This window comes from Crotalus tigris, unplaced genomic scaffold, assembly GCF_016545835.1.
Source record: "Crotalus tigris isolate CLP2741 ecotype Arizona unplaced genomic scaffold, ASM1654583v1 scf7180000024383.4638030, whole genome shotgun sequence".
NCBI lineage: Eukaryota > Metazoa > Chordata > Lepidosauria > Squamata > Viperidae > Crotalus > Crotalus tigris.
The window spans coordinates 3,061,988-3,086,307 of record NW_024100553.1 but is presented as its reverse complement, the minus strand read 5'-3'; the positions used below and the strand labels follow the sequence as shown (position 1 = coordinate 3,086,307).

General features: G+C 40.3%; 1 protein-coding gene across 7 annotated transcripts in view; it reads left to right on the top strand.

Moving 5' to 3' along the window:
- The window catches only part of FRMD4B (FERM domain containing 4B), a 256,120-nt gene extending 235,128 nt beyond the window's left edge, over window positions 1-20,992 (top strand). For 6 of the 7 annotated variants that reach the window (XM_039328770.1, XM_039328768.1, XM_039328766.1 and 3 more), the window contains 7 exons: window positions 1,045-1,273; window positions 6,369-6,425; window positions 9,863-10,001; window positions 10,998-11,117; window positions 13,143-13,933; window positions 16,329-16,461; window positions 19,969-20,992. In XM_039328770.1, the coding sequence (XP_039184704.1) occupies window positions 1,045-1,273; window positions 6,369-6,425; window positions 9,863-10,001; window positions 10,998-11,117; window positions 13,143-13,933; window positions 16,329-16,461; window positions 19,969-20,089 (1,590 nt within the window). In that variant the 3' untranslated portion in view covers window positions 20,090-20,992. The remainder of the gene's footprint in view (window positions 1-1,044; window positions 1,274-6,368; window positions 6,426-9,862; window positions 10,002-10,997; window positions 11,118-13,142; window positions 13,934-16,328; window positions 16,462-19,968) is intronic. The other variant, XM_039328769.1, reaches the window with a different exon arrangement.
- The last annotated feature ends 3,328 nt before the right edge of the window (window positions 20,993-24,320 follow it).

The window sequence follows — 24,320 nt, the reverse complement described above, 5'->3', positions numbered from 1 at the left end:
TCGTTAAGTGAATCTAGCTTCCCCTTTGACTTGGCTTGTCAGAAAATAACAAAAGGTGATCACAGGACCCTGGGACACCGCAATCATCATAAATATGAGTCAGTTGCCAAGCATCTGAATTCTGATCACGTGACCATGGGGATGCTGCAACGGTCGTAAGTGTAAAAAATGATCATAAGTCGCTGTTTTCAATGCCATTGTAACTTCAGACAGTCACTAAATGAACTGTTGTAAGTCAAGGAGAACCTGTACTATACTTCTTCATGTGTTCTCTGAATTGTCCTTCAGTGTTTGAAAGGTGCCTTGCCTTAGATGGCATTCGGCAACTGTCTAACCTTTCTTTCCCTCCTTTTTTTAAGCCCCCTCCCCTCCTTCCCTCCCCAAAGCCACCTCTAGTTTAGGGGCATCTAGAGGAAGAGTTTTCAAAAATTAAAAATGGTGCCCCCCCCCAGGTGTGCAATTTAATCTCCATCACTTGTTTTACACGTCGTGAATATATGCATAACGGATAAAAAGGAAGAACTTGGACCATGCAAGTCACATACCGTCTTGACGTTTTTAACCCTGCAGATATTCTTGGTTGCACCACTGAAGTTTGGTGACGTGTTTGTCAAAACATTGACAATACAATTGGCTTGAGTCTCTCTGATTCTTTACCAACATTGATACATAAGATTTTCAGATGTATGGGCATTATATTAGTGTTATCATCTTACTAAATGCAGTAGACTGCAGGAAAACGTGGCAGCTTTTTGTTCACAGAATGACAGTTATGCAAATTCATAGCTGCTCCTGGAAAGATATTGAGCTTTAACCCTAATAATATGAAGTAAAACGATTGGCTTCTTAATGATGGGCTGTAGCAGAATTAAAAAGACCTTTAAGCTGGTGAAAAGACCAGCTATTCTTTGTTACACGTATGGAAAAAAAGAAACCTTAAAGGTATAGCTTAAATTGAGGTCATTTCTTCTATGGCAAATCCTGATTGATGGATGGATGGATAGATCGATTGATTGATTGACTGATTGATTTAAATCTCTGTAGGACCCAAAGCTGCAAAATCTAAAAAGCAACTTTCTCATCCAGCAAAAGTTGGTGGAAGCAGCAAAGAAACTGGCTGGCGAGCCAGACCTGTGCAAAAACGTGAAAAAGAAAAGAAAACAAGAGTACACAGAGGCGGTGAAAAAGCTTCAGGAGGTTGAAAATTCCGTCAATGAATATAGAATTAAATGTGGGAAGAAACCTGCACAGAAGTCAACCCTGATTTTACCAGGTATCAAAAAAAAATATCCCGCCTTTAATTCGTGCTGCCAGGGCTTTGTCTGTCTGTATGCACCTATATGTTTTTCAATGTTATGTTTTTTTCTAGCATATTTATGTAACAGAAATGAAAGATCTAGGCTCCTCAGGGGGGAAAAAAACAGTTGGACTATAAGCCTGACTTCAGCAAATTTACCTGTAATCTGATTGTCATGTTTTCATGTAAGATGTGGTTGAGACAGAACACAGATGAAGCATTTATTCCAACAAGTGCCGACGCGTTGGAGGGGAAAAGCAAATTAAAGCATTTTAATTTGGCTGGAAGGCCTGGTGGCATTCTTCCAGGCAAAAACTAGTGTGGTGCTGTGTTCTGTCAAGACTCAGATGCTTATTTGAGCAGAATGTGGCTGTTTAGTGTGTTTGTTGGCTAACATGCAATCCAAAGCAGATCATTAGAGCAGGGCCTTCCCCCACCTGTCCACCTCATAACAGGTGTTGGCTGGGAGGGGAGGAGATGGAAGGAAAGGAGATAAAAAGGCAGCTGATTTGGTGAGTCAGCAAGACAAAAAGATTGAAGCCTGCATAGCATAAAAATAAAGCATTGTATCATGATGCAAAAATGGTATATAGAGGCAGTCCTCATTTATAATTGGGCAGCAATTGGGCCTAGCAAATTTATTGCTAAAGTGATGGGGTCATAAAGTGAAACATCATGTGCCCATGTGGACTTACAATGTCAGTCATTGTGTGAATCACCCTGGTTGTTAAGTAAGCTTTCACATGATTGGGACTTGTGATTTCCTGCTGGCTTCCCCATTGATTTTGGTTGCCAGAGGGTCACAAATGGCAATCACAGGAATACAGAATGCTGTGAAGGCCACAAATTCAAGGACTGGTCATAATCTACTTTTTCAGTGCTGTCATAATTTAGGTTGCCGAATGGGGCAGTCAGTAAACGAGGACTACCTGTATCAGAGCAGTGTGCTCCAAACCGGAATCCCCCAGGTGTTTGGGAACCAAAAACTCTGTGAATTCTCAACCAGGGAGGAAGAAGAGGAATAAACAGATCCAGAGGTTGATAATTCAGTTCTCCAAATTGAGGTTATATGAGGAGAGAGTGCATTCACACCCTTGGGCCCAGCCTATTATATCACCTTTGCTGATTCCCAAGGCAGTCCAAAAAAAAAAAAAAAATAGCAGCCAAAAGTCTTGGCTCTCAGAATTTCAACATTCCTCAAAGAGGTAGAGTCAGGCTCTTGGCAAATGTCTTTAAAATGAGAAAAGATTGGAGCCTAACAAGTATTAAAACATCTTCTTTCTTTTCACCTGTTCCATAGTATGACTGTGGTGAGAATAGGGTACAGCAGAGGGCACATCATTTGAAGGGGATTCCACTCCTTTTTCACTTTTTGTGGGTCCAGTTCTGGCCAGTGAACAGATAGCATAAGGAAGATGGGCTTGAACAAGGAAAGAAGCAACCTAGAACTAAGGAGAAACTTCCTGACAGTGAGAACAATTAACCAGTGGAACAACCTGCCTCCAGAAGCGGTGAATGCTCCAACACTGGAAGTTTTTAAGAACAGACTGGACAGCCATTTGTCTGAAATGGTATAGGGTTTCCTGCCTGAGCAGGGGGTTGGACTAGATGACCTCCAAGGTCCCTTCCAACTTTTTTATTATTATTATGGATTATCACACAGTCAGCCAGATGTTCAGACTGGATTTGGCATTTTGTCTACCTATTGAGTCCTTACCCTGGACCTGGGATAGGCAGATGTGGATGTTTGATGGTATTACAGGTATCGTCGCAGGATGGAAGCAGTTCCTAGTAAAGCCGCCTTTTGCAATTGACTAATAGCGAATTTGTCAATGCCGATGATGGTGTTCAAGTGGTGCTCCAATTGTTTTGGGATTGCACCCAAGGCACCTATTACTATTGGTACTACCCTTGCTTGCTTTTGCCACAGTCTTTCTATTTCTATTTGTAGGTCTTTGTATTTTGTTATCTTCTCCAGTTCTTTCTCTTCTATTCTGCTATCTCCAGGCACTGCCACGTCCACTATCCAGACTTTTTTGTCTTTCTTATCGACAATGTTAAGTCTGGGGGGTTATGTTGCAGGTGCTTGTCTGTTTGAATTCTGAAGTCCCAGAGCAGTTTAATTTTATCATTTTCTATGACTTTCTCTATTTTATGATCCCACCAGTTTTTGCTTACAAGCAAATGATATTTTTTGCATATCTTCCAATGCACCATTGTTGCTACTTTGTCATGCTGCTGCTTGTAGTCAGTCACTGCAGCCCCCCCTTTTTATTATTATTATTATTATTATTAACAGATTGCACAAGGAATTTAATGAATTGGCTCTATATTTTGTAATCTAAGAATGTCAGAGAATTGCATGTTTTGGATCAACTGCCCATGGCCTCTTGTTTATGTCCCAAACTTGGGCCTTGGGGAAACTTTCACATATTGTTAAAGTCCAATACCTGTATCTGTTCTATCCACTTGCTCTTATAACTGCTCCCTTTCACTTTTCATCATTTTCTTGATGTTTTACATACATGAACCATCGCTGCTGCATGGAGGACTCTGTCAGTGGGTAGCAACCTGCCCCTTATTTTTTTTACATAGGCAGCTTTAGTAATCTCTCAGCATACCTTCAGCCGAAGGGACCTTTTAATAAGCAAAAGATTAATTCATCAATCAAATCCTAAGCAATCTCACACTTTATTAGATTTTATATATCTTTATTGCCACGGTGGAAAAACTATATATCCAGACTTTTTCTTTCTTATCAATAATGGTGGTGTTATGTGGAAGGTGCTTGTTTCTTTGAACTTTAAAGTCACTTTAGAGATTTTAGCTTATTCAAGAACACTTCACCTTATTTATTTTCTGTTACTTGTTATTGTTTGAGAAGCCAGTGTGTTTGCAGTGATTTAAGTTTGAGGGCCCCAGGCATTCAGGTGTTATAACTCTATCTGGGGAGCTCTGATAAGGCATTCACTTCATCTAGTTGTAAACAACTCCCTGCTGGGCAGAAAAGTAGGGAGGGAAGGTATAAGAAGACTGATAGGTATGAATGATTTGGCCTAGAGCTGATGCCTGCATTTTGAAAAATTTTGAAATGTGTGTAGGAGAGCTCCCTAAATGACTTGTTTGTTGGAAAACCAACTGGTACAGGGAGAAGTATATGAAGTTCAGTTTCACTTACCTTATCAAACAGAAAGCTTAAGCAGATTAGAATTATACATAAAGCATTTTCATGGAGGAAAATGATTTGAATACTAAAAATGGATGCTTTGAAGAAGCTGGAAAAACTGTGAGTGTTGCCAGTGGCTTAGAATGAAAGTTGAGAAACTGATTAGAGCTTTGACAACTGGAGCTGCAATCAATGATTCAACAAGCATGTTCCACAAGGAGTCAGTTCCTTCAGTAGAAAGCTTGCTGAACATTTCAGCAAGTGAACCCAGGAACTACACAACCCTTGGTGCATTTGTTCTCTTGTCATCAGCATTATTTCTGATGAAGGCCCGGCATTTACTTTGATTTTCAAACTGCAGTTTATACCTCACCTTTTGGTCTAGCATTAAGAGCTTCAGTTTAGAGCAGAGCTGGCACCATCTTACCAATTTATGACCTTAGGATTAGAAAAAGGTCATGCATTGATTAACTACATTCAGTAGTTCTAGCTCAGAGATGGCGAACCTTTTAAAGGTCGAGTGCCCAAACCACAACTCCAAACCCACTTATTTTTTGCAAAGTGCCAGAGCGTTGTGGTGCCCTCAGGGGGGCATGGGGGTGTGGCCCACTGGGTGGGTGTGGCAGGGGTGGGCGTGGCCACCTCGATGCTGCTTCTGGGGGGGACGCCTGTGGGGGCCGGGCAGGGTTGGGGGAGATCCAGGGGGTCCCTGGCAGGTGAAGTGATGGGCAGGAGGCCCAACATAGATGGGGGGTGGCATGCAATCCTAGCTGGGATTGGGAGGGCCATGGCGCCGATGGGGATCTGGCTTTCCCCTGCTCGGGGTGGCCTTTGACTTGCTGGATGTGGGCATGCTCTACCACCTCTACTCGAGCTCACTATCTGGCAGCTTCGCCTCCTTTGTTCTGGGTGCGGCTGCTGCCCCAGGCAGCAGCAGCAGCCTAGTGGACATGCACAAGCTGCTGGCAGCGACAGCATGCGTGTCCACAGAGAGGGCTCCAAGTGCCGCCTCTGGCACGCATACCATAGATTCGCCACCACTGTTCTAGCTTTTCCCTTTCTTGACTTACATTGACATACAAGGATAAGAGAGAATCATAAGAGCAAAACTATAAACACAGCTTGGAAATGTTGAAGGCAAAGATAGTGTCATTGAGACAATGAACATGAATTTGAGCAAATTCCAGGAGACAGTGGGGGACAGGGGAGCCTGGTATGTTATGGTCCATGAGTTGCAAAGAGTTGGACACAACTTAGTGACTGAACAATAACAACAAAACTGTGTAGATCAGGAAAGGAAGTCAGATGCTCTCCAATGATCCAGTATGATTCTCTAATTTTGGTCATGAGGATTTTTTTGAAACAGTTCATTAAAGACGCAATTGCAGAGAGAGAGTTTTGCAGGTTTGACTTCAGTATATTCTGGGAATAAATTAAATATATCTCGCATGCTTGTACAGTTGTCGTAAGTTAGTGCTTATGATGTTAGGATGCCAGCGCACTACAGTATGTTAACATTTGTGCAAAGTGCAGCAAATGTTGTGGGACTATGTAGTCTATCTTCAATAGCCACTATTGTAACACGTAAAAGAATCTTAAAAATTAATAGCAGCTGACTTGTTTGGCTTCAGTATATCAGTGACTTAGTCTGTTCTTTGAGCATCTTAGCAATGATTTGCTTGGAGCTAACACTCCAGCTAATAAAAATCAGACTCCACTTTACTGATGAGTGTTCTTAATTATTCATTTTATTTGTGCATAGCAACCTATCCTGGAAGTATGTGATCCCTGAGTGATCACATGCATTCTTAATAATTGTATGCTGTAATGTATCTAAGGTTCCAAACTGCAGCTTTGTCACTCATGAGTATCCTTTGTTTTGTTTTGTTTTTTGCTTCTCCACAGATGAAATTATACCATCTGAGAGCAGCTCCTTGTCTGATACAACATCTTTTGAAGATGGTGCGTATTCCCATACTCTTAATTTTAAAAGCAAAATTCGCACGGGAAATGTTATATTCTGTATTGCTTGTCTTCTCTGGGTGTGGAGGTAAAGAGAGGAAACTTGATTTCTGTAATAGCTGGCACCTTTACAAAGGCCAGGCTACTTCTAAATAAATATTCCTGCTAGCAGATGAGCATGTCCAAGCAGTTGGGCTTTAGAGATGTTCACAGAAGGAATGTTTTCAATGCCTCTCTGTTCTGCAGTCATATCTCTGTCTATGTGTTTGGAGGAACAAACACATGGAAGCAGATTTTCAACAGTGTGGGAGGATGTTTTGTCCAAGTCTCAGGGCAGTGATCAGGTTCCCAGGTGATTTTGGAGCCAGACCAAAATGAATCACGCCAGTGAATAAAGAAACTTTAAGCTTTATTGTTTAACTGTAGCACACAGATTGAACGGAATGACATAAAAAGCATGCATACCAAGCACAATGATGCCCAAATTTCCTATAAGCTGTGAGGAGTTCCTTCATAATCTCAGTAGAGAATATCTCAAGAGTGGCCAATTTCCATAGTACTCAATGCTAAGTTCTGTGCAGAAGCTCTCCACAAACAACATCAATTCCTGGGTTTCCATCAAAACCTGGCAACATAACTTCACAGCCCAGCTATAGTTATGAGATTGCAAGACCTGATCTTAACTTGGAGGCACATGATTGTGAGATTTTCACAGGTTTACAATGTGGGAAGCTATGTGAAGATTCTCCCCTTCCTCCTCTATTCAGCAAGGTAAAAAAAAGATAAAGGAGTCCCTGCGGATTTTACTCTGCTAGTCGTTGCTGACTGTAGGGGTGCTCATTTCCATTTGAAGGCCATTGACCCAGTACTCTCGAAAGACATTTCTGCAGTCAGGTGGCCAGCATAATGTCACGGAGCACTGTTACCTTCCCACCAAAGTGGTACCTATTTATCTACTTGCATGTGCGTGCTTTCAAACTGGTAGGTTGGCAGGAGCTGGGGCGAGGACAGGAGCTCACCCCATCATGTAGCGCTCAGGTCTCCAACCTGAGCTGCTGGCTTCCCAACCGACAAACCCAGCATCTTAACCACTGAGTCACTAGGCCTCCTTTTTTATTCAGCATGAGTAGAAAACAAACAGGTTATCTTAGAGTGAGTTCTAAACTTCTAGATTGTTTTTAATATGAAGGAGACAAAATAAGTTATTAAGTTTCTTGAAATAATAATGGTCTTCTGTATTGTCACTATAAAGGGAAGGAGTTGGTTCCATCCATGAACTTACTTTAGCATCCTATTTCATAAGTTCTAGTCTAACCAAGAGATAACTAATAAAATGTAAAGACAGTGTATAAGAACTGGAAATTGAATTTAACTAAAATGCTGAATATAGTGAATTACACCGAGGGCCAGAGTAATTGGAGTAAAGAATTTGAACTTGGAACTTACTCGTAGAATTAAAATTAAATTCTGGTTCTAGACAGAAGCAACAAAAAGAATATAAATATTCCAATTTCTATTAATAACATGTCATTGACTGAGAGAGACAGCCATAGAACAAATAAATAAACTTGATCCAAGGCACAGTAAGGAAGCCACTATGAGTCGTGTCTTCCTTCTAGCAGGATTTCAGGATTATTACCAAATAAAAAGTGGAGCAATAGTCTCTGGATTTTCTTGGATTTCTAGTGATAAAGTTAGCTGAGATGATAGGACACCTAGTTGAACATTATTTGGAAATAAAGATTGATCTGTTTTTTTTTCTTTTTTCAAATTCCTGTTTTTAAGAATCCCATGGGGAAGAGGTGTTAATGGCTAAATATCATGTGAGCAAATAGGACTTGTGTTAACATTAAAATAAAACCATAAACATACACACAGGATGAAATCAAAATAAAATCACAGTAAAAATACAGATTATAACTAAAAGATGGGGAGGTAGGGAGCAGAAGGTACCGTGTGTGTGTGTGTGTGTGTGTGTGTGTGTGTGTGTGTGTGTGTGTTCTGCTGTTGGTCCATCAGCCACCTCCAGTGTGATTGTGCACTTCACCATTGAATTCTCAGCCAAACAGATCCCAGATAGTAAAGAGGGTTCTGAGCCATTCATTTTTATATATATGTAAAACGAAACTCAGGTGCTAGTGCAGTGTTTCTCAACCTTGACCATTTTAAGGCATGTGGACTTCAACTCCCAGAATTCCACAGCCAGCAATGCTGGCTGTGGAATTCTGGGAGTTGAAGTCCACATGCCTTAAAATGGTCAAGGTTGAGAAACACTGTGCTAGTGGGTTAAAGCAGAAAGAAGAAAGACAATATGCTGATACAATCTCCTAATCTTCATGAACATTTAACTCATATAAACAAGCAATTATTATCCTTTTTAATCTTTCAGTGCTGCCATAATGATACCTGGGTTTGTTACTTCCTGCCAGCTAATACTGGGCTGGGTTAGCTATACTCCCTTGGTTAGTCATTAGTCCTAAATAGAACCCCACAATCCTATTATCACATAAAAATGTGCCAAATTCTTTCATTTTGATGAGGCAATGCTTTCCAATGGGTTACTGTCAAGAACAAAGCTACCGGCATTGGAATGAATCCTATACAGTCCCTTACCTGATCATGTTTTGAAGCAGAGAAATTTTTTAAATCCTCAATTTTTGTGCATAAATTTTTACTCTGGAAGTTATAAACATGGCCTGAGTTTTTCACAAGTGGTCAACCACTGACCAGTTTATTAGCCAGCAGCATTTATTTTACTGTTTTTATCACTGTACATAGTACATTCCTAACTGGGGAAAGAAAAAAAAAATGATGTGATCAGTCAAAAGTTTCAAACAATAGTTACACTAAGTAAGCAAGTAAGAAATGGCTAATAAAAAATTATCACTGTGGCTTAAAGCTTTAATCCTCCAGTTTTTGAATGGAATCTATCCCTTTAGACTTCTTTAAAGTCCTAGCTGAACTAAAGATAGGATTTTCAGGTCAAAATCATTCCAGTTTTATTCATAACAAATTCTTCTCAAAAATTGTCTAATCAAAACACAGCCTTGGTACAATGCATCCTCAAAGTCGTTTAAGAGCTGTCTCTTAAAGAAGCACTAGCGAAAACCAATTGTCATTCCACAGTCTTATACATGGAATAAGGGTGTTTAATTACAAGATGACTGTGTGCCTAGGGAATTAGTTGGCTTTCCTTGGTTGGATGTATTAATCCAGATGGTGTGCATCCATCTGTGTGAAATGATCGAATTTGGATTCATCACTGAGCAGTACTTTGGCTCAATAGTCTAATGTGCTTCTTCATCTCACTTTTGTGAAAGTAACATGGGCTCATAAAGAAAGAAATAGAATATTTCTTTCCAATAGAAATATAAAGAGTTATGTAAGGATTAGATAACACAAAATCATGTTGTTTCTTCCAATTAATTCTTTTTAAGGCAATACTTCCCTTACTGTGGCAGTCCAAAGAATAATCTCTCTGCCAGCCTCTCCACCACCCAAAACTCTTGGAGTGGAGAGGATCCATCTCAGGAAGTCTTCCATGAATGAACAGCTCTTAGAACAGAGACACTCCAGGTATGGGACCATTGATGATGTTCAAGCTGCAATAGCTTTATTGCTTTGTTGTTGTTTAAAAAAAACTTTCTTTGCATTGCCAGATACTTTAAAGTGGTGAGGGTTTTTTTTGAAACTGTTGCTATGATTGATTGTTTACTTTTTCTACTAAAAGATGCATACGAAATGCCTTGTAACAAAAGAGCTTGCATTCTGTTTTCATTTCTGAACTTTCACCTATGATCTGAATGTAAGTGTATAGATACTTCCGGAACAGATCGTCCCGGAGAAGATCAATCTATTTTATTTCAGAAAATTAACAGTGATTTGATATCTCGTAACTGATCAGATTTTGCAGTGGTCTCAAAACATCTCAACTGCTTGGCACCAGGAGATAGCTTTACACACAAAAAATGGCAGGACTAAGCCTAAACCACTAAGACTCAAGTGATTTCCCTCCCCAACTCCCTGCTGGTCAGGGAGACATTTTAAGCAGTTCCTTGCCAAAGTCCCGGAACCAGAAAACTGGGACCTGCTTATACCTGCATGACGCCATATGAATAGAGCCAAGGCCTTCTCCGAATCTTCACTTATTTTATTTTTTTTTTATTTTATTGATTAAGTTTATATGCCACCCCTCTCACTGGAAAAGAGTTTCTTTAGCTGAAGCTTTCAATTTTTCCTTGTTTGCAACTGCAATATATAAGAATAATATATTAATAGCTCATAATGATTGTATGCTATGAACGCTAGATTAACTTTGTGATCATTTATCCCTCTGCCGTTTCATTGCCTGCGCTACCTTTTTAAGCCTCTCCCTGCTTAGTAGCAACCGTTTTGCAAAGTAGGTTGCCGTATGATGTTCTTCTGCGTGAAATCTGTTAGCACTCGCTGTTACAAGCGCTGTTCTTGCATTGTCAACCTGTAGGAAAATCGTATCCATGCTGGTATTCTTTGCATTGGTTTGAAGATACTAGAATGATGCTGGTCACTAGATCCCTTTGTTTCTAATCATAGAGATTCTCTGTCAACTCATAGCAGTCCATACCGGACAGCCGAGAGGCAACACCATGGAGGAAGAAGTATGCCCACAACACCAGTCCTCACACGCAATGCATACAGTAGCACTCACTTGCCGTAAGTCATTCCCGTGCTGTTTTTTTCTCCTCACTTGAGTTGAAAGTTATTTCCTATTCATGTACAAAAGGCATATTACAGCCAAAACCTATAGGTGTGTCCACACTAATTCTCAGTCGATTTGCTACAGCTGAGGTGAATTTGATGCATAAATATCTTTGAATCAGAGTACTTGAACAGGAAGCTTTGTTTCTAATTATTTTTAGGTACAGTAGAATTAAATGGGCTTATAGTCTTCAAAGCTAGAAACTGAGTCAGCCAAAAAAAAGGGTTGGCCAGGAAGTACAAAGGACAGGACAATTATGGTTTTACCCAAATGGATGTGGCAGGTTTGGGAAGAAGAGACTTTGGGTTTTAATGAGTTGAGGAGTTTTAGTACTTCAGAGTAAATTTGAGTACTACTTCCTATGGAAATCACATATGAACACATAGGATTGCCTCTTGAAGTTTTGAGGACCAAAGAATGGCATTTGAGGATCCACAGAGAATGCCCACTTCTCCTAAAAGTTGGTTTAGAAGTAATAGTGTCATATTATTACCTAACTTAGTTTGAAGGGTTTACCTAATCTAGTTACTAGAAAGAAATTTCCTGAATAAATATCAGTCACAACAATGATTAGCTTTAACACCCAGCAAGATTGTGAGCTGAGAAAATGTTAGGAAACTCTTAGATCAGTATTTCTCAGTAACTTTAGAATGTGGTTGATTATTAGAAACATGACTTGTTGAAAGATTGTTCTTTCCAAAGTATCTTTCCAAAATAAATATAAATAGTATCCAATATTTGTTTATGCCATATGATTATTACTTACAACTGTAGGATTACTATGGAGATTGGATTTTGTTCCCCTTCTACATACACCCCACACACACACTCACACACTATATGACCACATAGTTGAGAAAGCAACATGTATGCGCAATTCAGTTGCAAACTTAACTAATTTATAAAACTGAACAACTAAATATTTGATTCGCAAAAGTGATAGAACTGCTGAAGAATATTCTTACATTTTCTGTCTCGGGCAAAATTTGACAGATTTGTGAAGATTTGATGCTTGATTGTTTGATACTACATTGCATCTCAGAAAAGTGTTCTGTAGCACTGCAATTCTTAATTACATCATTTATTTTAATTCTCATATTTATTTAACTACTGAGCCCTGATGATAGCTATTATTCTTATTTGTATTATATCAAAGATCCTCAAATCCTATGTCACTGACAAGTCTCATGTTTTGGTTCAATTGCTTTCCTACTATACATATTATGTACATACGTTCATGGCTCACCTGTAACATTGGTTACAGCTTTCATGTCATTCATTGCCACCTTATATGAATTCATTTTTAATTTTCATGCAAGATAATATTTTACCATTTAGTTGAATATTATTGCGCTGATTGTACAGTTGATTCACTGTTCACTTACGAATTATTTCTGTGATCAGGTATGTAGGATTTATTCGTCAGCAGTGAAATACAAACTTGCTTGTAATTCTATAGTTTTATTAAAAGAACGGTGTGGTGGCCTACTGGTGAAGACACTTGTCTCCCACTTGGAAGGTTGAGAGGTTAATCCTAGGTAGCAATAGATGTTTCTCTCCTAGAACTCAAAGATAAATATTTGCTGCAAACTCGGCATAGGCATCAGGAAGGGCATCCAGCCAGTAAACGCTTGATTCCATCAGTCGTTATGACTCTACCCTGAATTACAGGATCGTAAAAAAGGGAGTTTATTGAACTATAGAATAAAGATCTGCTGCATAATATAGCATGAAGCAAATTTGCGGCCCCTTTCAACTTCATATATATAAAATACTCCCTGTTAGGATTTTCCTTGAGAAAAATCTCAAAAAGGTGATACCGCCATCCGTAGATATCCTGCTGTGTTGTTGAATTGCTGTGATGTGTTTACTTGACTTTGTTTGAAATTTACTTTACTTTCTTTGAATCTATTGCTCTATGCTCTTATGGGAACTGATTGTCTGCTTTCCTTGTAACAAAAACCTGTTTCTTTTTTCAGACCCGATACTTCCCCTCAGCACTGTTTGGAGACCCAAACTGCCTTCTTATCCGAAACCACCAGTGAAAAGCCAGTGTTCACCCTTTCAAAATCCCAAAGAAGCAGCAGCACAGAAATCCTAGATGATGGATCCTCCTACACCAGCCAATCCAGTGCAGAGTATTACTGCATGACCCCAAATTCAAAGCCCTGCTATAGCACCCAAACACTTGACAACCGCACTAGAAACAGGAGACGGTCCAAGAAACTGAACATTTCTGCTTCCAGTTCAGGAAGTATGCCTAACCTAGCCCAGAAGGACAACTGCAATGGGGTCTACGCAAAAAAGCAAGGACAGATGCCAACCAGTTGCTACATTTCTGGCTATGCCCCTTCTACAGGGGGTGACATATATTACAATGGTGGCTATGTATACGAGAACGGCACAGAGGGCCAATACACGGTCAACCCTTCCTATCGTTCCTCAGCACACTATGGGTACGAACGTCGATATCGGGAATTCAGATCTTTCCATGAAGATGAAATGGAGCGAGTGCCACACAATCCATACGCCACGCTGCGCTTGCCACGGAAGCCATCAATGAAAACAGAGCACATCACTAAAAATATCCACAAGGCCTTAGTTGCGGAGCATCTTCGTGGCTGGTACCAGCGTGCCTCTGGGCAAAAAGAGCAGGTTCTTGGCTTGCAGGCAGGCTTTGATGCTGATCGTGAGTCCCAGAGAGGCCTAGGCTGTGCTGGGCTACAGATGCTAAGTTGTCAAAGCAGTCATTCATCTTCTTTCTCTTTAGGTAACTGTACCGCTTGTCAGGTTTTTTTGTAACTGCTCTGTTTCGTGTTGATGTTTCTCGGAGATCTTGCATGCTTCGGTCCAATGCATGAAAAATGGCCTCAGTCTGCAGGAGGTTTATCTAGTCACCATGAAACGCCATCCATTCATTTGCGTGAGCAAAGCTCTTATTTTAACAAGTGGGAAATTCTCCTCCCATAGAAGCTCATTATCAGATGATAGAAGGAAGTGTTTAATTAGATTGCAAATGGCGGGGCAAGGTATAGAAAAGAGAATACTCCAGTCGTTGGAGGTTAAAAACTTGAGTGATTTGAGAATCTGGAACATGAGTAGCTACACAATGGGCTGAATGCAACATAAAAATGGAATACTTTGCATTCCCAGCAATGGTAGCCATCATCTGGCTGATGATTTGGGAACTGTACTCTTAAAACATCCCAAAAGCATCTGGTTAGGGAAGGCTGAGATGCCCTGAATAGTATTAATCTACCATCCTTCAGATGTCTTAGACTGTAATTTCCAGAAATACTTACCAGCATGACCAGTGCTCATAGCAATAGTCCAAAATGTCAGAGGATGTGGATCTTGGTTGTACCTGTTATAGATTATAGCTTGAGAGAGAGAATTACTCATGTGTGAATTTAGATGTCAGCACTTACCCACTATTTTATTCATTATTTACATGCAACTTTTAATGTGCAACTTGCTATTTAAGTGCTCCTCTTCATTAGGTCAGCTTAGTCATGGCACCGTATCTTTCACAAATCAGAATCAGAAAAACTCTCAACCAAGTGTTGTGGATTTTATCCAAGTAATTGATGAGATTTCTGTTATACTGGTTTTAAAAGAATGGTCATACTGGTTTGTAATACAGTCGGGTGTCAACAGTGTGCGCAGGAGGTTAAGAAATTTGAGACAAGCCTTACAGGTTTGTACAAATGGATCATCAAATCCCACATCCTGTCTCCCATAGTGATGAGGGCCTGGAAGGAACCAAGTGTTTAATCACAGGAGATAACCTTTAAAAGGCATCCCATATTTGTGCAGTGGAAAAGTCCATAAGATAGTTATAATAGTTGTAGAATTTATTCTGCTGCGGCTTCTTATCCCGCAACTTTTTCAGTGTTATTGAAAAAGAGGTAAACTATCGGCAGCCTTTAATTGTAAAATGTTATCCCAAATATATGGATTCTGTACAGGTGTATATTATATAATTCTGGAAATTAGGTAGGCTTTTGAAAATGAAAAAAAAATAATACACAAACTTCAGAAAACCTTAAAAATGTGGCAGAGCCTAAATGGTATTCGAAGGTGTTGGATTAGAATTAAGAAAACTCAGGTAAAAATTCCACATTCAATCTCTCCCCCAAACCAACTCACATGGGTAGGAGAGGATAAAATTGAGAAAGGGGCTATAATGAACTCCTATAGGAAGGACAGGTTCTAACTCTAGCAAATGTATCTGCCATTGCTGGTGATAAGTTCCAAATATTAGATAAAGAGCGATAGCCCCAGAGCACCAGGTGAGCTTTCTTGCTAAATGGAGCAGCCTTTTCAGTCCAAATCCAACACCCTAATCCAGTGGTGGCGAACCTATGGCACGCATGCCAGAGGCAGCACTCAGAGCTCTCTCTGTGGACACCTGTGCCGTTGCTCCAGCGCCGCCTCCCTCCTCTCCTCACTAGCAGCCCCCCCAGAGGTCGCCCCCGAACACGGCCTGTGCAGAGCAGCACAGCCAAGGACATGGCACCTGGGCAGCGGGGACAAGACTCCGCTGTCACGCCCCATTGCACGCAGTTGATGCGGAGGGGCGTGGGCGGAGGGGGGGCTGCCGATGCTGCTGGGCTGCCTGGGTGATCTGCGGCAGGCCGTGGAGGCGGTGGGTGGCCCTGTGGGTGGGCGCGGGGTGTGGGGACAGTGCGGGGGGCGGAGGGGGGGATGGGGCAGGCCCGGGTTTTTGGCACTCGGTCTCTAAAAGGTTCGCCATCACTGCCCTAATCAGTACATCACCAAGGAGATGGTCATTTTTAATTTTATCTTTCATCTTGGATCTTTTGCTGAAAGCCAGTGAGCTCAGCATTAATTTGCTAAAGTTCACCTTATATCGGCAAAGCTGGAGTAAAATGTATAAATACTTTAAGATAACCTTCCCCAATGTTAATTCATGTAGATGTATCAGGATCCAACTCCCAGGTGCTAGATTGGGAGAGGGGGCTGCATTAAAAGGAGTGTTCTAATCAAATTGGCATTTCCCTTTCATCTGGGATGTTTTGTACAGTATTTCTTTGAACTCAACCCTGTAGCCAATTTTTTATCTAAGCAGTTCTTATCCAAATGAAAAAAAGATTCATTGTTGTCATTCTTTTTCTCCTTATCTCTTCTTTCCTCAATTGCAGCATCCTCAACAAATTCCTCCGTGAACTGGCGAAATCAAGTTTTGTTAGGACTTCCTGATTATGATACACTATCACAGTCCTCTTTTGCCAGCTGTTACGGGAATGTGTATGGGAACCACCCACTGCAGAGCAGGTGAGGCGTGGGTTTATCTCTGCAGCTTTTGCGAACCTAGAAAGACCTACATGTTGGACAGCGACCCCTACAGTATGGTTCATGTTGCTGAAAAATTTGCTTTATAAATTGTAGCACACAGTTGCAAAACCATAGACTTGGGGTGGCGAACTTGGGGTGGGAGAAGGTTAAAGACCACATCTGTATAGGAATAATCAGGTGCTGCATCTCACCCCAATGAAGCCAACAGTGAGCCAGACTCGGAGAAAAAATAGCCCAAACATAAGGCTATATATGATGTAATTGTCCATTTCCAGGACCTGATTTCCTGAAGTCTACCTTTTACCTTGTATTAGATCAGTTCAACCTGTTTAGTACAATACAGGCCCAATTCAAAGAGCTGGTAATTACTTTTAAAACTCAACTTGGCATAACACCAAGATGCCTCTGTCAACTCCTTGCCAGAACAAAATATGCCCATCCAGTCTTTATTTCAACACCCTTTTGGTGCCAGGTGATTGCCTTGGACACCTATCTTAGGTATTATTTGTAGTTTTATCTTTCCTCAGGGTTGGGAGGTGGGGTTTTTTTTTTTTTGTACTGCTCTGGATTTAACTATTTATCCTTTTAACTATTTATCCTGTTCTTTTGTTTTCCTTTTGTTTGATGTTATATGACACTCATAATCCTGTGGGATTGGGGAGAGTTCTAAGTCCTGTCAAATAAATAAATGGAAGTATAAAAATATTTTATTGTTGTATACAGACTTGCCTTTTGTGAGATGGATAGCTAGCTATTCAAATTTGATGAATAAATAAATAAATAAAACAAAGGCACCGCCACATCCGGGCCTTCTTTGTGTATTCTGTTTGTCTCTTTCTTTTCCAATCTGGCTTCTGAAAATAGATATAAAGTTAGGTAGGGCAGCCTCCTTTAGCCTGTTTACTTGAGTCTGGTGAGGCTGAGAGTTGCAGCTTAATAGCTGGGATGGCACCAAGCTGCCAAATACAGGTTTATGCATTTTAAACAAAATGCATTTGTGTTCTCCAGATGACATCTTTAAGAACACCACCAATAATCCTCATGCCTCGTTTTTAATTACTTTTTTTTCCCCCTTGTATTTTCTCCTTGGCTTTCATGGCATTTCTGCCAATAGCAAGTAGCTTGAAGTTTCCTTCCAGTGCTGCCAATTGCTCCCCCCCCCGCCACCGCCCAATCCTGAGGTTTCTATTTGTTTGTTCCCCTAATCCCTGTTTTGTGCCTGTTCCCACTCCCTCTCCCCTTCCCTTTTCTGTTTCCTTGTCTTAAATTCTTTCCTCCCTTAGAGCAAAGCCTTTCTGTGTCTTTAACATCTGCAGGAATGACTTGATGTTTAAATGTTTTGAAGTAAGAAGATCCAAGTGGGGTGGGTGGTTTGAACTAGAGCAAGGGTGTCAAACTGCCGGCCCACAGGCCAGAGGCATCATACGGAGCCGCGCTCAGCCCAGCTCTGGCAATGCAAAAAAGCCGTGATATGACATGACACGTGACGCGGCGAGTTTGACACGTCACATGAACTAGAGGATTGCTTATTGCTGAGCAGACTTACGTGAAGTGAATTTGTGATATTGTGGCATTTGCTTCATTTTAAAGAGGACTTTTAAAACTGACCTGTTTCTTTTTTTAAAAAAAAAAAAAATAAGGCTTAAAGGTGAAAAAAAAAATATAACCAAACAAAAATTGTGAGTTCTTTTATTGTTTGATTAATGTCATCTTTTAGGAGAATTGCCAAGGTCTATTTAGCACATTTTTACCACAGAACAAAAATAAAATGAGATGGCCTTGCTGTCAAATTCTAGCAGCATATTCTGTTACTTTGGGGGAGGGCTGCAGAGTAGGAGCTGGGGGTGCCATGAATAACCAAGAGCTACTCCTTCTCCACCCTTGCTCTAAACCAGTGTTTCTCAACCTTGACAATTTTAAGGCATGTGGACTTCAACTCCCAGAATTCCACAGCCAGCAATGCTGGCTGTGGAATTCTGGGAGTTGAAGTCCACATGCCTTAAAATTGTCAAGGTTGAGAAACACTGCTCTAAACTATTACAGGTAGTCCTCATTTAGCGACTGTCTCATATAGCAACCATTCAATAGTTATGATAATAAAGAAGTAACTTGCAACCAGTGCCCGCTTTTACAACCTCCACAGGTCTGTAAAGCAGAGGAAAGCTGAAATAAGATCATAAACACAGTTCACTGCTCAGTTGACGATCCCAATTATGGTTGCTAAATGTGGACAATCTTATCTGTTTTATTGCCAACAAGACTATGTTGTAAACTGTGGCTTGCTTCATAGTTAACGCTTCACCATTCCAGTCATAAGGTATAGGTAATACACACATATACACTATTCTGTGTATAAAGCAGTCTTAAATTTTCAGGGTGAGATAAGATAGAAATACCATTTCTGTGTATTTTTAATGGGTGTTTAGTTATAAGGATATTATTTACTATTGCTGTATGTTCATGGCAGTGACTTAAAAAAAATACACAAATAGTCCTCAGCTTATGATCACAGTTGGGACTGGATAATTTATTGCTAAGCAGTGCAGTTGTTAAGTAAGGCATCCAATTTTATTGCTGTGGTTGTCATCACGTGATTGCAAGTTTCCAACTGTTCCTGCCAGCTTCGCATTCATTTCATTTTGTTGGAAACCAGCTGGCAGGTTCGCAAGTCACAAACATTTGACCATGGGATATTGCAGCAGCTGTAAATGTGAGCCAGTTGCCAGGTGCCTGGATCACAATATTGTGACTGTGGGGATCTGCAATGGTCATAAGTATGAGGATCGGTTATAAGTAATTTTTTTTCATTGTAACTTCAAATGGTCACTAAATGAACGGTCATAAGTTGAGGTCTGCCTGTATAACAGATTGATTGTTATCTAAATGGCTATTGACTGTATGGCTTGTGGACTGCATCCATTAGTGTCTTTCCAACACCCAGCCTTCATAATGCTTGAATGAACTTAACTTTCTGGCCCAACGGTGCTTTTCCAAAAGCCAATTAGACTTCTTTGGGGTTTTTTCTTTGAAAATGTTTCGCTTCTCATCCAAGAAGTTTCTTCAGTTCTGGAACTGAAGAAATTTCTTGGATGAGAAGCAAACCATTTAAAAAAAAACAAAAAAAATCCCAAGAAAGTCCAGTTACCTTTTGGAAAAGCACCTTTGGGACAACCATCACCTGGATCAGGGGTCTTCAAACATGGCCCTTTTATGACTTGTGGACTTCAACTCCCAGAATTTCTCAGTCAGCGGCAACTTTGAAGACCCTTGACCTGGATGATTGAGAAGCTCCAAAGACTCTTAGCTTTTATGGGGTTTTGGATGCCCATACATTTATGACGCAATCAGGAAATAGCACAGTGCAAGCTGCCTTCTCTTAACGTTGGCTTCAAGGCATCCCTTGAAAGAACGGAGAGGTCTGCTTAGAAAGAAGGTGAACTCTAAGGAACACCTGGCCTACCACTGATGGTTGTGCTTCTTTTCCAGGATATATCCTGAAACTAACCAGTTGGGCAGCAGCAATAGGAACCCTTTGCAAGACGGTCTGCAAGAGAGCGAGCAGAGACTTTTCTGGCACGAGGATTCAAAACCTGGGACTTTAGTATGAACCCGCCCTCTCCTTCAAACGCCCCATGTGCCTTGCACCTTACACATTTTCCCTACGAAAATGAGGTTCTGGTGCAGCCACTCCGTCAAGGAGGTTGTGCTGGGAGGACAAGAAGCATTCAGTGAGAGAAACCGGAAGGGTCTCACCTGTGCTAGCTAGCACAACAGTATGAACCTGAATACTCTCAGCAAAGGAACAGGACTCCAGTTGCCTGCTTTTAAAGCTCCTAACCTTCAGATGCTACTTTGGGTTAAAAGTATTTTTGAAAGCACTTTTTATTTTTTAAGAAAATGGAGTTGTTGTGGACGTTGCAAAACATCCCACAATGTGAAAAGAAGATACTTGTTGGGATGAGGTTATTTTTTAGCAGCACAATTTGGAGACAGAGAGAGAGAGAGAAGCAGGCAATGTGAGAGTCGCATATGCCGATCAAGAAGATTCTATTGAAGGATGCCACGAGCATAATGAGCAGAGTGGAAGACTGGCTTGGTATTGCAATGCTACTTGAAGGATACTTGGTTGTGTGTGCGCGTGTGTGTGTGTGAGTGTGTTTTTTTTTTTAAAAAAACAGTATTCCGAATAAGGTTAAAGTTCTTTTAAAGGTATGCCATCTTGGGTATATATATCCATAAGTTTAAACACGGAGTGGGATGGGGGTGAGGGCAGAGAAGCAGTTGCACATAAAGGTAATAAAGCATTATTGTTTGCCTGATTTTTTTAAAAAAATGCAATTTTACATTTTCTCTTCCCAATCCTTTCCCATGTTGTTTTGTAATTATCAAGATTTAATATAGAATGCACCAGGACACATTTGAGGTGCTTTCACAGAATTGTTTACAACAGCTACACTGTCTTCCATTTGCAACACTCCCAGATTCCCCCCCCCCTTTTTTTTTTTCTTCTGTGTTTCTTCTTTCCAGAAAAAACAAAAACAAAATCCTTACAGTAAAAAAAAAAAAAAAAGGCAGAAAAGCAGCACAATAACTTTTGAATACAAGCATCAGGTGCTTCCTCTGTCCAGAAACCTCATAATATCCAATGACTGGAAACAGAAACTTTGCAGTTGACCAATTGGGGCTATCTGGGCCAGTGTTACTCTTTGTTTAATAGTGAATGCAAATGCATTAATTACACCATGTATGTGCCTTTAAATCGATAGGCATTAATAAAATGAGAAAAAAAGTACAAGATGTGCAGAATAAATGCACAAAGAAGTCTGATATTTGAGGAGGGTCCATTGGCTAGGATTGGCATTGTGGGAACAGGGTGAAGCAGGAAGCAATCCAGGTTGGGAATTGAATTAAGAGCCGACAATCTTGAATTCCCGTTTGGTAAATCAGGAGCTGGATACGTGTTTTGTTTCCACCCTTCTGTGAAATCAACTGATCTGATCTGTGAATGGAAATGTGTGCACTATAACTTGAGACCACAGAGTAATAAGTGACTATTTCTAATAAACTCAGTAAATTTTGGGTTTGGTGCAAAAGGGAGAGATAAAAATCAGTTACAGGTTTTTGCCACGAAGGATCAGCCTACCTCATATCTATCTGTAGGACTAAACTAAACACCATCTATCAGACTTTTGCAGCCTATAAAACAATTATATGTGTTTCTCAGTTACACTGTGCTTCAGGATTCTCTAAAATGGTGCTCTTTGGGACTTTAAAAAATAGGGTGCATCACTCCTTATCCATATTGTGAATACAATAGTTTCTGTGGAGGGGGGAACAAATCTTTTTACTGATACTCCAAAGCATGTACAAAGAATTCTCTATATGCTCATATGAACATATATGTGAGTCTGTATTCACGTAAACACATAGGTGTACACTCACAAAGAGAAGCTGAATTTGTTAAGCTGGTCCTTAGTCATTTGTATTATTAAAGTTTTAAGTTTGGAATAAACATTGAAAATGTAAAATGTATAATTTATTTCTTTGTGCATATTTATATAGCCTTTTAAAAACAAGAAAATCTTTTTGCTTATTCTTTTACTGCTGCAGACTTTTCAGAGACCTATGATTTTGTATAGGTAAATAAACTTTATGCTACTAAATACTTCCTTACTTTCTTTTTGTTTGTTTAAGGCTTTCCTTCTCGATAAGGGCATTAGAGCATAAAATAAACATAAAAAAAACCTCAGGCAAACTTGCAAGATTACCAGTTCTTACAAATTTTCAATACTAACATGAGACATCACAAGATTTTGTAATTGCCATAGGAAATTCTCAGAGGAAAAGTTGTAGCACATTTGTGGAATTTGGGCTATCTTTTCCATAATGTTAAGTTTCTGGTGTTTTCATCTTTGTCTGAACCAAGCTGCTCATATAACAAAATGTCTAACAAATAAGGCACACTTTGAAAAACTCAACAGGAAAATTTGTTTTCTCCATATTTCTTTGTTCTATCTCATATATTCTTTTGAAATTAAAACAGCTATATCAAAGTTTGCCATGGAGAGAAAAACGAGCTATATGCCATATGTGTGCTGCAGCTGCCAAAAAGGCCAACACAGTGCTAGGCTGCATTAACAGAGGGATAGAATCAAGATCACGTGAAGTTAATACAACTTTACAATGCCTTGGTAAGGCCACACTTGGAATACTGCATCCAGTTTTGATCACCACGATGTAAAAAAGATGTTGAGACTCTAGAAAGAGTACAGAGAAGAGCAACAAAGATGATTAGGGGACTGGAGGCAAAAACATAATAAGGAACGATTGCTGGAATTGGGTATGTCTAGTTTAACGAAGAGAAGGACAAGGGGGGACATGATAGCAGTGTTCCAATATCTCAGGGGCTGCCACAAAGAAGAGGGAGTCAAGCTATTCTCCAAGGTGCCTGAAGGCAGGACAAGAAGCAACGGATGGAAACTAATCAAGGAGAGAAGCAACCTAGAACTAAGGAAAAACTTCCTGACAGTTAGATCAATTAACCAGTGGAACAGCCTGCCTCCAGAAGCAGTGAATGCTCCAACATTGGAAGAGACTGGACAGCCATTTGTCTGAAATGGTATACGATTTCTTGCCTGAGCAGGGGGTTGGACTAGATGACCTCCAAGGTCCCTTCCAACTTTATATTATTATTAAGGAACATAGAAACAACTGCACAGGCCTGTCTGTATAAACAGTCTGAACATACATTGCCCATGCCAGAACTTTCAGTTTTGAGGGAACCAGTGAATACACTTACAATTTTGAAATTGTCTGTGGGCACTCACAGATTTCTGCCATAAAGGCAGAGCCATAAATAAAACATCAACTTCCTAGAAGGCCAACGAGTAAAATTATTTTCCAGAATGGCTCTAGATTAGGAACATTTAATTCCATTAAAAAAATGGCTTGAATTCAGAGAATGGTCCAATCTCAATACCCATTTTTCTCTCTGCTATCAAAAGGCAGGGCATCTCGAGTGGGACCTACTAAGCATACAATGGAGTCTTAAGTTTCCTCACCTCACCTCACCTTGACCTAAGAAGGAAAGTTAAACCTGTCAGCAGCTAACCTAAATAACCTTCCTTTGCAAACAATGAACTGAGGAAGCTCAGATAAGCTGCTTGATTGGCAGTGCTTCAAATGTGCTTTAGAAGCAGGACACCCCCACACACACACCTTTTGTACACTTCTGTATATGACAGGACTGGCCCCTTAGTAGCTGCTGCCCATAGTTCAGGCCAAGCAGGCTAGATCAAAACAGGTGCAGTGGAGAAAATGTCCCCCAAAATAGTATCTCCACCTGAAATGACCACATGCTATGCAAGAAGGCTTCTGAATCTTGCCTTGTGGTAATTCCTAACAGTACTTTTTCAAGGCAAAGTGGGGATGAGAACTAAACAGCTCCCCCCCCCCCAGCTTTGCCATATTTGAAACCTGGGAGAGAAAGAGCAACCAGTGAACAAAGAGCTAAACATATACAGTTGCCGCCCTTAAACTTGAGTAATGCTGCAAAGATTCAAGAACAAGATGGCAGAAAAGATGGATATTGAGAGGGGAGATCAAAGGCAAGAGACACACAAACGTGCATGTCAACAGATGGGAGTTTTTCAAACGGTGACAACCAGGGAGAATGAAACAAGATCTGAGTGAGAATTGGAAAAGTGAAGGTCTGTATACAAAGACATGACATTTGCTGCTATCAGACGTGATGACAGCTGACAATTTAGATGGTTTTAAAAGTAGACTAGAATGCTTATTGGGGGAGAGGGCAAAACATACAATAGCTGTCAATACTG